This window comes from Anneissia japonica, unplaced genomic scaffold (genome assembly GCF_011630105.1).
Source record: "Anneissia japonica isolate Jap-2015-1 unplaced genomic scaffold, ASM1163010v1 scaffold287748_len1686314_cov196, whole genome shotgun sequence".
In the NCBI taxonomy this organism is placed as follows: Eukaryota; Metazoa; Echinodermata; class Crinoidea; order Comatulida; family Comatulidae; genus Anneissia; species Anneissia japonica.
Window position 1 is genome coordinate 1185405 of NW_022727190.1, and position 12051 is coordinate 1197455.

Genomic DNA, 12051 nt, shown 5'->3' on the forward strand with positions numbered 1-12051 from the left:
TTATGCCATTTGATTTGATATGTTCTTATAATGGCTGACTATAGATTTTATAATTACTGGAATGCATTGCTTCATATCATTGTATTGTTTTACTATTCCATATTACTTGACTGATTTGATCATACTCTATTTTTTATGCTTAGTTACCAGACTACAGAGAGACTCAATAAAGTTTACCGTGATAGTATATGGTTGTTTGGGTATTTCTACTGTCTGCGTTGGGTGATTGTGGCGCCCTCTACCAAACCTAAACCGTTGATTGTAGAATCAACGACAGGCATAGTTTAAAGAACCCCTTCTAATAAATCTGCCAAGTATTGTGTTTGTGGGATTTTGGTCCATTTGGTTTTTTCGGAAATTATAGAAAATGTTACGTATTGTTAAGGCGTTGTAGGAGAGTGCTGGGTATCAGTACTACTGAGTACAGTGTTACTGTAAGTAAAAGTATCTAACCCTCTCCAGGGCGCATTTGGACTCGGACTTGGACCCCGGACTTGGACCCCCCTCCCCCGCCATCCGAGAGCTCATGAGTTACGCAAATGGGTCCTGTTTATTTTATTATGATATGCCATAATTTGACTTTATGGGACAATACATGAAACACTACACCGTTTCTGATATATAAGCTGCAATACATTATTCAGTATCGGAAGAGCTTTCCAACGATACCAACACGACTACGTTTTGGTGAGTTTATATACTTATTCTTATTTTATACACATTTTAAGTATATTTTGCGGATATTTTAAAACAAATAAACACCTATTTTATTAGAATTATGTTCCATTCTGGCATGAGTGACAGTAGTTTTTATATGTCTGGTTTGTTGCATGTATAGAAATTAGGATTTTAGACACCAACATCATATCTGTAGCTTATTTAGTTACAATTATATGCACATTTTAGATAAATTTGGCGGCCATTTTGAAAAATGGCCGCCATTTGTATACCAGGTGAAAAATCAAGTGTCAACAAGGCTTAGGGTGACCAGGGCGGATTAATTAGGATATCTGGCTATGTTGACTGCTTCTAACATTCCACTCCCCCCTAACTTGATTTCTAGGCCTCTTTTTCAATTTTTTTTCCTAGTCTATATGTGAAGTAATAGAGGCGGCTGAACATTTGCGAAATGGATGAGCAGTTCGCATTGACGGTGTACCGAACGAAATGAAAAGTTCGCAGAGAAAAAAACTGTATGAAGAGTATGATAAATAATAATTATTATTTTCAATACTTGTATAGCAACTGTTATATTAGGTCAGCGGTTTCGAAAAATAATTGGGGGTCCACCAAATCAAAAGGGTTCGCAGGGGGTCCGCGAAAAATGTTGGGATAAACCTTTTAGACCAACTTTTTTTTCTTGCAACAGTGTGTACCTTATCGATAATAAATTACAAAAATTCAGAACTAATAGACACAAAATAGGCCCATACCACACATCATAAATATTCTAAATCAGATGTAAAGTCATCAGAACCCAATTCATCTTTATCAATTTGCTTTTTTGTAATATAGATTAGGTTAATTTTGTTTGTTATTTAATTATAGTTGTAACCATGTTGTTCTTATTTTATGTCGTACATGTACTCGGTATATCATTATCAGACGCAATTTAGCTGTAAAGCTACAAAAACGATATTTTTGAATAAAATTTGATTTGATTTGATTTTAATAAAGTACCTTTGACATAGGCATAGACTTCATTTACTGTAAATTGTTTTAACTGGCATTATATTTTACTGTTTATTTCCAATATTTTATTGGTGATCTTTTTTAATTTGCCATATACATACAAAATTAATACGGTAACTCAGCCAACAATCTAGAAAAAAAAAAACCATGTTGGATAAATTAAATCATTGGATAAATTATTTTCTCATTTCCAAGTGAATACTTATAAATCTCAACTCCTGGGCCCAGTCAACTAATACCATTTAAAGACGACCACGCGTGTGAATATGGCTCCCATTGCATAGAAAATGGACATTTTCATGTTAAGTGTGTACGAAAAAACTTTTCTCTATATAAATAAATTAACACAAATGCCTTATCGAAGAAATTTACTGATTGCCTCTTGATGCATTCGAAGTACAAAAGAATTCTAAATGCATATTGTAGAAACGTTATTTTAAAAAGATTGCTTGACATCTCATTTTAACATAAGCCTACTTGTTCTTTTGGACTATGAATATCACACATATTTCGTGGTCCTTCCATATTTGGCTGCTCAGCTAAAACTCCGGAAAGATGATAATGCTATTATTAGAAACGTTTCGTTATCTTGTTCAACCAATCCACCGAGAAAATTTCCCGTTCTGTTATCGCTCTCGTTGAAGGAAAATGTGAGTTTCGCTATCCCGTTTCGCTTTCCCAGAGAACAGACCACTTGGTGGCACCATACTCAATTCAATTATTTCATAGTAGACTACATTTAGTAAACGCTGATTCCTCAAAAAACAATAACGCCCCGGGGTGATTATTTGAATAAATGCGGTTAATTATAATTATTGTAGGCCTATTGTATATAAATTTTATTTAATTATCTGACTGTTATCTGACTGTAATGCCAAATAATATAAAAACAAAGGTATGATTAGCAATCAAATTATAACATATCAATGCATTCAGAGTGTGGTGAAATGATGGGAGAGGATGATGGAGCTATGTGTGGTACATTTTTAGGGAGTCTGTATAATAGTTCACAAGCTGTGTTTATAATCCTCAAAAGTATAGAATAACCCCATACTATTTTATTATTCTATCCATTTATTATATATTTATTATCCTATCATAATAAGTCTAAGAACAACAACGTCAATTATTACCGAACGTGATTAAATATGCAGGTGTTGTGCGATTCGGCTATTCTAATTCAACCCTCATCTTCGTTGGTCGCCCTCTCCTGTTCCTGTTGGTTTCGAGGTTGGCGAGGCCTTGTCGCGCCTCCTAGATTAGACTCCGCCATGGATATGATCGGGCGGATTGAATTAAGTCACTTTTTGATAGAAGGAAATGGTTTGATTTTGGTATTACTCAATGAGATGGTCATATGAACATTACATCATAATATTGTCATTGTCACTTTTACGGATTTTTAGCGCGTTTTAGCGTCCCGCCTCGCATGAATTGCAGTTGACGTGACGTGGTCACCAGGGTAGATGGCTTGTATGAATCGCATGCCTCGCTGACTCCCAGTTTGTCAATACAGTACACGCGCCATTAAGGAGAGTGTGCCGCCACATATCAACTCAAATATTTAACACCTATTAAAGGATAATAATAATTTTGTGACACAATATTACAACAGCTTCAACAACCTTGATAATTACATTTCATTAAAATTTATTTTTATTGAAAGATTTTCTTTCCCATAGAACAAGACTCAACTGTGATTACAATTTGGCCATTCCCAACTGCAGAACTAATTTAGGTCAATTCAGAATCTCTTATACTGTTGTAGAATCCCTTGCCATTTGAGTTAAAAGAGACCACCTCAAGAACCAATTTTGTTTCAAAAATTAAAGACATTTTGTTTAATGAATATTAAATATGATGCCTTTTACATTACACACAAAATGGGCAAACTCAAAATTACACAGTTCGCTCTCCAAATTGAGACCACCTGTGGGACCACATGGCAGGTGGTCTTGGGGTGTGGTCTGGAGATTAGAGGGTTCCACAGGGTTAGCTTTTTTGTGTTAAAAGATTGAAGATTATTATTTCGTTCCTTATAAAAGTGATCTAGAATTAGAATTATAAGGTCTTGAAATGAAGTGGTACCTTAGTGGTGGTTAGGTCTTACTGTATTTGGATCCAGAAACACTGAATGTAGGCTACTTCCCACAATTTTCGCGGTCCGTAGCCAGCATCTAAAAAAGGTAGTTCTAAGCATTGGGTTGATGGACGTCACATAAAGAGCGAATGGAATTTATAGGCTTAAAGCGTACTTCTTGCAGTGAAAAATATATTGTAATTATCCTACAAAAGAAATGTTCAATATGAGGATTAAAGGTGAAACAACCACTGGGTACAGAGGGAAAATTTGTTTAGGAGTTCATCAGTGGACTATTTTGGTAGGGGGTTGTGGATTCTCTGAAAAGGAGATTTGCCAGAATCCCTAACTTCACCCCTTCCCAGTCTGCGATCCGGCCTCCAAAAGTGTTTTTTGGAGGCCGGAAAACACTTTTTTTTGTTAAAAAACATCATGAAACCGTTCCTGTGCTTCTTGAATGTAAATGGATTGGCGACATCTTAAACAGTCTCGTTGTTATTGTTTTTGCTGCTGCTGCTGTCGTTTCTCACTACAAAACAATAAAATACAACATGATTGCCAGTTTTAAGCTATAATATTATATCAATGGTAAATTAATATACCATTATGGAGCTAATTCCTGTTCGCTGGTAACTTTGCTAGTGACGACTGTTTCATTCAACTGATTTATTTTATTTTATTTTATTTATTCAATGGAATCACTTTTATATCGGTGGTACACATCATTCAGTGGTGCATCCACATTACATAATACAAATTTATACAAATAACATATTAAACTACAGGGAAAAGATAACAGCAACTATAGAATCCATTGTTCGCGATTATTCTCTAAAAGAAGCTATCTACCGATGTAACTCTTTTGATTATGGGTTCACACGAATGAACGAATGGTAAATCATGTGTAATTTTTTCAGGCAGTTCAAAAATATAGTGCGACACCTTTTTCAATAGCAATTCAATCCTTTATTGTTTCGAATGTTTGTATGTCTGCTATAATAAACTATAAATTACACCAACATAATTTCAACCAAATTACACAATCTAAAAAAGCAGTGCATAATTTAAAATGAAGAATGATAAAAATAATGAATGATAACACCCCACCACGCACAGTAACAACATTAATAAGAAACTTCGTTACAGGATGTAAACACTGCACAGAATTAATGGAGACTGTAGAAACATTAAGGTGGCTTAAGTTATACCAGAGAGTTATAACAACACCCTGGTTATACACTGGGAGCTGTGTAGTAAGCGGGTTTGGTTTTCCAAACCTGGTGGAGTGGTGTGAACAATTTCCTGAGAAAATTCTTCAAAATGAAACAGCACTCCAGCACTTCAGCTATGTTCCAACTGACCATCTTAGAGTTTAAAACAGGACAATATTTTTCAATAATTAATTAAGATTAACAGGAAATGAATAATTATCGATATACAATAGAATACCCATTTCGATACCTAGAACATCATAGACTATAAACGCCTCTACGGCGGCTATAGTAGTCACGGACCACTCCAATACGAAATTCAGCACATTGACGCTGCAAGTTAGGGGATTCTCCTAGTGGGTATGGTGGAGAGTTCTAACCACTTACGCCATAAAACCCAGCCATACGAAGGTCTTTACAGTTTCAGTCTATCTATCTTGCGTATCTTGTATGCATTTCGAGGTAATTCTGTGTTTTACTTGGTTTTACCTAGTTTGAAACGCAGAAAGCGCAAATTGCGTCAAAAAAAATATGTAGAATGACGTCATTTTTAATATGCACATCTTTGATTTACAGTCTTTGCTTGAACAGTCTGAAGAAGACCCAAGTTCTGTTTCTAACATGCACAGAAAACATGAAAAACACTAATTTAAACACCTAATATATAGACTATAAAAATTATCAAGATAGGTTTACATCATACAAACACATTTGACTAAAAATCTATAAATAGACCTATATTTAAACACTACATAGGTCTACATATAAAGATGCTATATTAAAAGACCTGATTTTACCAGACTGCACTATTTCTCGGTACATTTTTTACGGTATTTCCGGCGATAGTATTTGCAATTAAACGGTTGTTGGTCCCTTATCGATGCCAAGAAATATTCAACAGCTTTTTCGTGATCGCACCCAATTTTCATTTTATACCACTCTATGTATAAAAAAAAACCAATAATGATAATGATAATTAATAATAGTGTGATAATAATGATAGCGATAATATTAATATTAATAATAATAATGATGATGATGATGATGATGATGATGATGATGATGAGGATGATTATGATGACGACGACGACGCCGATAATGATGATGACGATAATGATGATGATGGTGATAATTATGATGATAATAAAAACACAATGATTATTATTATTATTACAACAACAATATTAATGACAACAAAAAGTTGGGGGAGTCGAATGGACCGAGTGGTAAGGCAGGGCCGCCAAATACAGCCTTTAACACTAGCGCTGGTTCGAGCAGTTCCAGCTTGCTCGTTTAGTAAGTTATGATAAGATCGTTGGTTAAAACCAAGTCTTTTCGGAACATTTGGCTCGTGTGCACTTATATATTGCATCTTTCGGAAGAGTAGGGGGTAAATTATATGGATACTAACCACATCCAGGTTGATCATCTCCACCACTTGGATAATAGTCTACGTCTCCGACTGAATGATCTATACCTAGGAAAAAATATAGACAAGGTATGGCCTACAGATTTGTAATTTTAAAACGGAACTAATGTATTGCCAAAAGACTGCGAAAAATGCAATGCATACAAATATAACAGATAACAATAATGATAATGACATCAGAATTGATATTTTACATCAAAGCAATATTATCCATTTGTTTATATTTAGTATATGTATTTATGTATATATATATTTAATTAATTTTATCTTTGGTTGGTCATTTCTTCTTTGCCTTTTCTATCTATGTCTGTTGCATTGTTTTAAGTTTCTTAATTGTGTACTGTATTTCTTTTGGACGCACTTTCACAATCTTGAAGTGTGTAATTGTTTAAAATGTAGTTTCCGAATAAATTACTTACCGTACTTAATTTTACTGCTAATGATGTTGATAGAGAAAAATCATGAGATAGATAATTATAATACTAGTATTACATCGATAGAAATAGTGCGCCTTACGTCTCTCTATGTTTTACAAGACAAGACTATTTTGGCTGGATTTGGAAAAGCATAAACGTATTTACCAGCAGAAAAGGTGTCGGTATGAATGACATCCACGGCCTTAGCATCTGAAGGATCCAGTCTTCGATTGGTCCTTTCATTTTGGAATCCAAATTTAGCTGGATCTAACCCTGTCGAAAAGAATTTGTCTATACGGTCACATCTTTTGATATAAACGTGACGTTTGCTTTTTCCCCTATTTTCAAGATTGTATGAATGAAATTGAAACTGCTGCCAGTGAGGTTCACCATTACGCCACGCTGGAACAGTATATGTGTATAAGCAGTAATGTTAATTTGTGAGGTAACAACCTGTGATGCGACTAATAATATAGGTCCTGCTTGTTTTTAGTTATAATCAAGATTTACTAGGATAAAACGATATAATTTATTTTTAAAATTGAAATAATATGGTCAGCAGCATAGCTAGGTACAAAATGGCCCCCGTGCAAGTTTAATTACAGGGCCCTTCTGATAGGGGAATCCTCTAAAGTTCTCAAACAAATCATTGAAAGAAGGGCTTCTTTTACCCCTATCTCACCCTTACATTTAAAGGCCTAGGCAGTAATAAATACAAAGGATAATTGGATTCATAACTATATTATTATTAAGAGGGGCATATTCGATCTCATCAGCTTGTTCTAAACTAATCAAGACAAATGGTGGCACGTAAAATTAAACAATTGCGGTAGCTGCTGATCAAGGAATTTGGAATAGAGGGACCAGGGGGGTATTTTCACAGGTGAAGGATGAAGACCACTTGAGCTCCACTATGGTTGGGGTTGAGGTAAGAAAATGTATAATTATAGCACCTCTAGATGGCCGGAAATGGCACTTTATAAATGTGAATGTAACTTCCTTTTTTCCCCATTTATTTTTTTATAATTTTGAAAAAAAAATAGGGGTGTCTGGCCGACTGGGGCCCAGTTGAATACACTACTGAATTGAAATCAATACAGTAATCAATATACACCTCTAAAAAACTAACATTACTGGAAGGAGGGGGGTGGGGAGCGCTGGTCGTTTTATTCTTCAAAAATATTAAGTTGGAAATTATTTTAAATTATTATTTTTTAGGTCTAGGCCTATTTATGAATGGGTCCCTAATAGCCCTGGGACCCAGTGCTTTGTACTGGCTGCATTGCCAGTAGCTACACCACTGTATAAGGTTATGAGTGTACTAATACCCAATGAGGCGTGCCCCAGGGCTCAATCTTGGGTCCGCTGGCCTTTTCTATTATATGCAATGTTTTTAAAGAAATGTAAAGTAAGTATGTTTTCAGATGATACTATCATTTAATATGCATCTAGCAATGACCATGTAATATACCAAACCATAAATGAGGAACTTATTCAAATTGTGATTGGTTAAAAAATTTTAAAAAATAATTATAGGCCTAAATGTTTCAAAGTCGAAATTTATGATAGTCGGTTCAAGTTGAAGACTAGAAAATACCAAAAATAAAAGCAAATCTGTAAATATAAATAATATTTTATTAATGAATTTTTTACGCAGTAAGCATCTTGGAGTCAAAGTATATGAAAATCTTACATGGACGAATCAAATTGATGGCATATCTGCGAAAAAGCCCTGAAAAGACAAGGTATGCCCAGACGATGCAGCAATTACTTTCCTCAAAATATTTTGAGAATTGCAAATGCTATTGTCATTCCCCACTTAAACTGTAATTTAGGAAAACTGTAGACAAACTTCCCTAAGATGCACACTATACAATATAGAATTGCCAGAATTGTGTATGGTTTCAAATGTGACACACCAAGCTATAAGGAATTTCAGAAGATAAATTGGTGTTCTCTTTCAGAGACCAAGATAAGTATGAATGTTGTATACTTATTTGTAAATGACATACTCCATTATATTTCAATAATTTCTTTAGTACAATCATTTTATTTAGAATTTTATATATAACGAAACTAAACTGTTAATTCCTCTACCACATACGGCACTGACTATAAAAAACGTAGTTTGTTATATCGAGGAGCTAACATAGGAATAGTCTCAATATAACTATTCATAATCTACCAACTTATTTAAATAGTATATATATATATATACGTATATATATATATATATATATATATATATTTATTTATTTATTTATATATATATATATATATATAATATTTCTGTGATGTCTATTCCATTGAAAAGAAAGGGACAATATTGACATATTTTTGGAGACTCTTGATTCTTGAGGACCTGTCATTAAGTCAGAGCACCATAATAGACCAGTAGTCACAGTAAGTAAGCAAGTTGTCCCTAGCCCCAATCTTCTGTCCTACATTTGTAGACATAATATCAAATTCTAAGTCGAGTGTCCCCGCCTTTGAATAGTTGAGGTTTGAAATGCTTGGTGTGGTTTCAGAAGGCTATAGTTAGGCCTTCATATGGACGCACAAAATGCAAATGAAAATAAAAAGCAAAATGGGATAAAATGTTGTGGCCTCTTATATAATCGTAATTGGCAAGACGTGCAGCCATCGAAAAAGAAAATTAAACAATAAAGATATACATAACCACTAGTACGGTGCTTAACCTAGTTTTATAAAATACTAGGTTCTCTAACAGTAGGTGGGCGTCTTACAGTGGCGTCACCAGGATTTCCCCGACGGGGGGGTCCGAGGTGCCCGACGGGAGGTGGGGGGGGGGCTGATGTCCCCGACGAGAAAAAAAGTGGGCGTGGTCGGGCGTCTTTAAAAACCTTTCGAAAGTGATCCAGGGGACGTATTCCCCCGATAATATGACAATTTAGGGGTTTCAAAGGCTTACCGTATTTAATCGATTTTAGTGTCTTTTAATATGTACAAAATACATATAGGGCCTAATGCTTTTTTTTTCTCGACGAATTGCGTAGCCCCTAGCCCCACCCCCGTAGCGCCGTCACTGGACTTTACTTCACTAAGTTTGTGTGGTGTTGCATAACTTTCTTTTGCCTAAAGTTTTTTGTTTAAGATTACATAATAAGTTTTTACATGACCAAGCGTTATTACTTACGTATTTTTTTAAACTTTACTGTATTGTTTTAGGAGGCACCTTCTATTGGGAAATGTGCCACTAATAGAAAAATGTAGTTCCTAATAAATTATTAATATTATTAAACAATATTTTTCATTTAACTATCTTTTTTACTTCATAACGTATTGTTAAAACAAATGGTGCCAGGTTTTACTACAATTTTATTTGTATATAAAAGGACGAACAACACTGATGATAAGAGATTGTATTCTAAAACATGTTAAAGGTACACTTAATGATGGTTTATTATGTTCCTCCATGAGATTCGCTACTTACCAGTAATACGTCCAATTCCTCCGTTCAGCCTATCTCCAGCAAATCCTGCTACATGAGCTCCTAAGCTGAACCCGATCAAATGCATACTATCCAATGAGATGTTGGTGTAAACACTCTTGTAAAAAGAACATAGGTGTTTAATTAAATACAATACTGTAATTTCAAGTTAAATAATAAAAATATTTATTAATAGGCTTTGTGGAACAATAAAAAAAAAAAGAGGAAAAAGACAAGATCACACCCTTCCGAAAGAAATATCTGAATCGGCTAATTAAACTGAAAAGTTTGTTTCCAATTGGGTCTAGGACAGTGGTCAAATAAAACATTTCTAATAAACAATACTGTTACAATGTAGAAATCACAAGTCTTTATAAGTTAAAACACAAGAAATACAAATCATATATTTCTAAGTCATGTACAGCAGTATGATACTAAAAGGTAGCCACCGTGTCAAATTTTACCTGTAATTTAGTTATCAGGAGATCGACTTCTGCACCAACAATTCGTGAGTTGCCTACTGCATCGTTGTAGTCAGCTTCGAATGAATCATCTTCCGCACCCTTTTCCCAATCCACGACGATGACGTTATAGTTGCCTTCAATTAGGAGCAATCGTCTCATTTCTCTCACCCAATATTCCGAGCCGCTTTCATCAAAACCATGAATAATAAACTTAGTCGGGATCGCTGAATTGAAGTTTGAGCTCGAGACATCACTTGCTGATATGGATTTAGGTTTAGTCATAGCTCGGGTTTTAAGAGTAAATGTGGTTCCCACCGCATTTCTAGTCGATGGTAATTCGTCGAATAATAAGTTATCGGTATACTTATAAAAGCAACCGAGTGGCCCGTAACATTTTTTTGCTCTTCCTGTAAATAGATCGCTTATAATGTATGTATTGAATATTAAATACAATATAATATAATATACACTTAAAATACAATGAAACACTCTTACCTTCAGTATTAGGCAATGAACATACCAACACCAGGAAGCAAAAGAATAATTTGGACATTGCAGTAGTCGAAGTGCCGTCTCAGAGGGAAGTGATAATATTACAAACAAGATTGCTATATATAGTATTTCACAACGCATCGATAATAAACAAATACCCTAAAATGTGATACAAATAAATAACTGAAACTTTAAAAGTTATATAATAATAATATATTCTATAAACATTAAAGAGAACGAAACTAGAAAGTTATAACTTCTGTTTCACGATAGTCCCTTATTATTGGTATTTCCTTGTTGGCCATCTTATTATTAACATGTGATTTGTGTTGATGCGCATAATGTCTCGAAGAAATTTGGCTGTATCATACATGTAAAATTTATATATATTTCAAGTAAAAACCACGTAAACGAGATATCTATTATTTTATTAAATATTGTTTAATTGCTTCCACTTGATAATGATACAATGATACATGACATATATTGATTTTGAGGAAGCGGTTTTGTTTCCCAGCATCGAGGTCGGGGTTTCAATCCCTCGCTGTGCACCTATTCAGGTCTCCCTCTAATTAAAAACCCCTCAATTAAAGAACGCCTCAGATTAAAGACCATTTTTCCATTATATTCTATATCTTTCTATATATTTCATTTATTTTAATTTCTTACAGAAACTTTATATTATACACACTTTACATTATTATCGATACAGAAATAATAATAATAATAATAATAATAATAATAATAATAACCAGAGCCTTGCAGGCGTCAACGTTCTTATGCATGATACACGACTTTTAGAAGTATATATACGTG

The 12051-nt window shown here is 34.2% G+C and overlaps 1 protein-coding gene across 1 annotated transcript; it reads right to left on the reverse strand.

Annotated features, from left to right (window-relative positions):
- Positions 1-4715: 4715 nt before the first annotated feature.
- LOC117113592 (pancreatic lipase-related protein 2-like) lies at positions 4716-11898 on the reverse strand. Its single transcript, XM_033256982.1, has 6 exons — positions 11239-11898; positions 10744-11150; positions 10283-10397; positions 6994-7101; positions 6395-6460; positions 4716-5923 (listed from the first exon to the last, which is right to left on the reverse strand). Exons 1-6 carry the CDS (start codon positions 11294-11296, stop codon positions 5790-5792), a joined length of 888 nt encoding a protein of 295 aa, XP_033112873.1. The 5' UTR covers positions 11297-11898; the 3' UTR covers positions 4716-5789.
- Between the last annotated feature and the right edge of the window lie 153 nt (positions 11899-12051).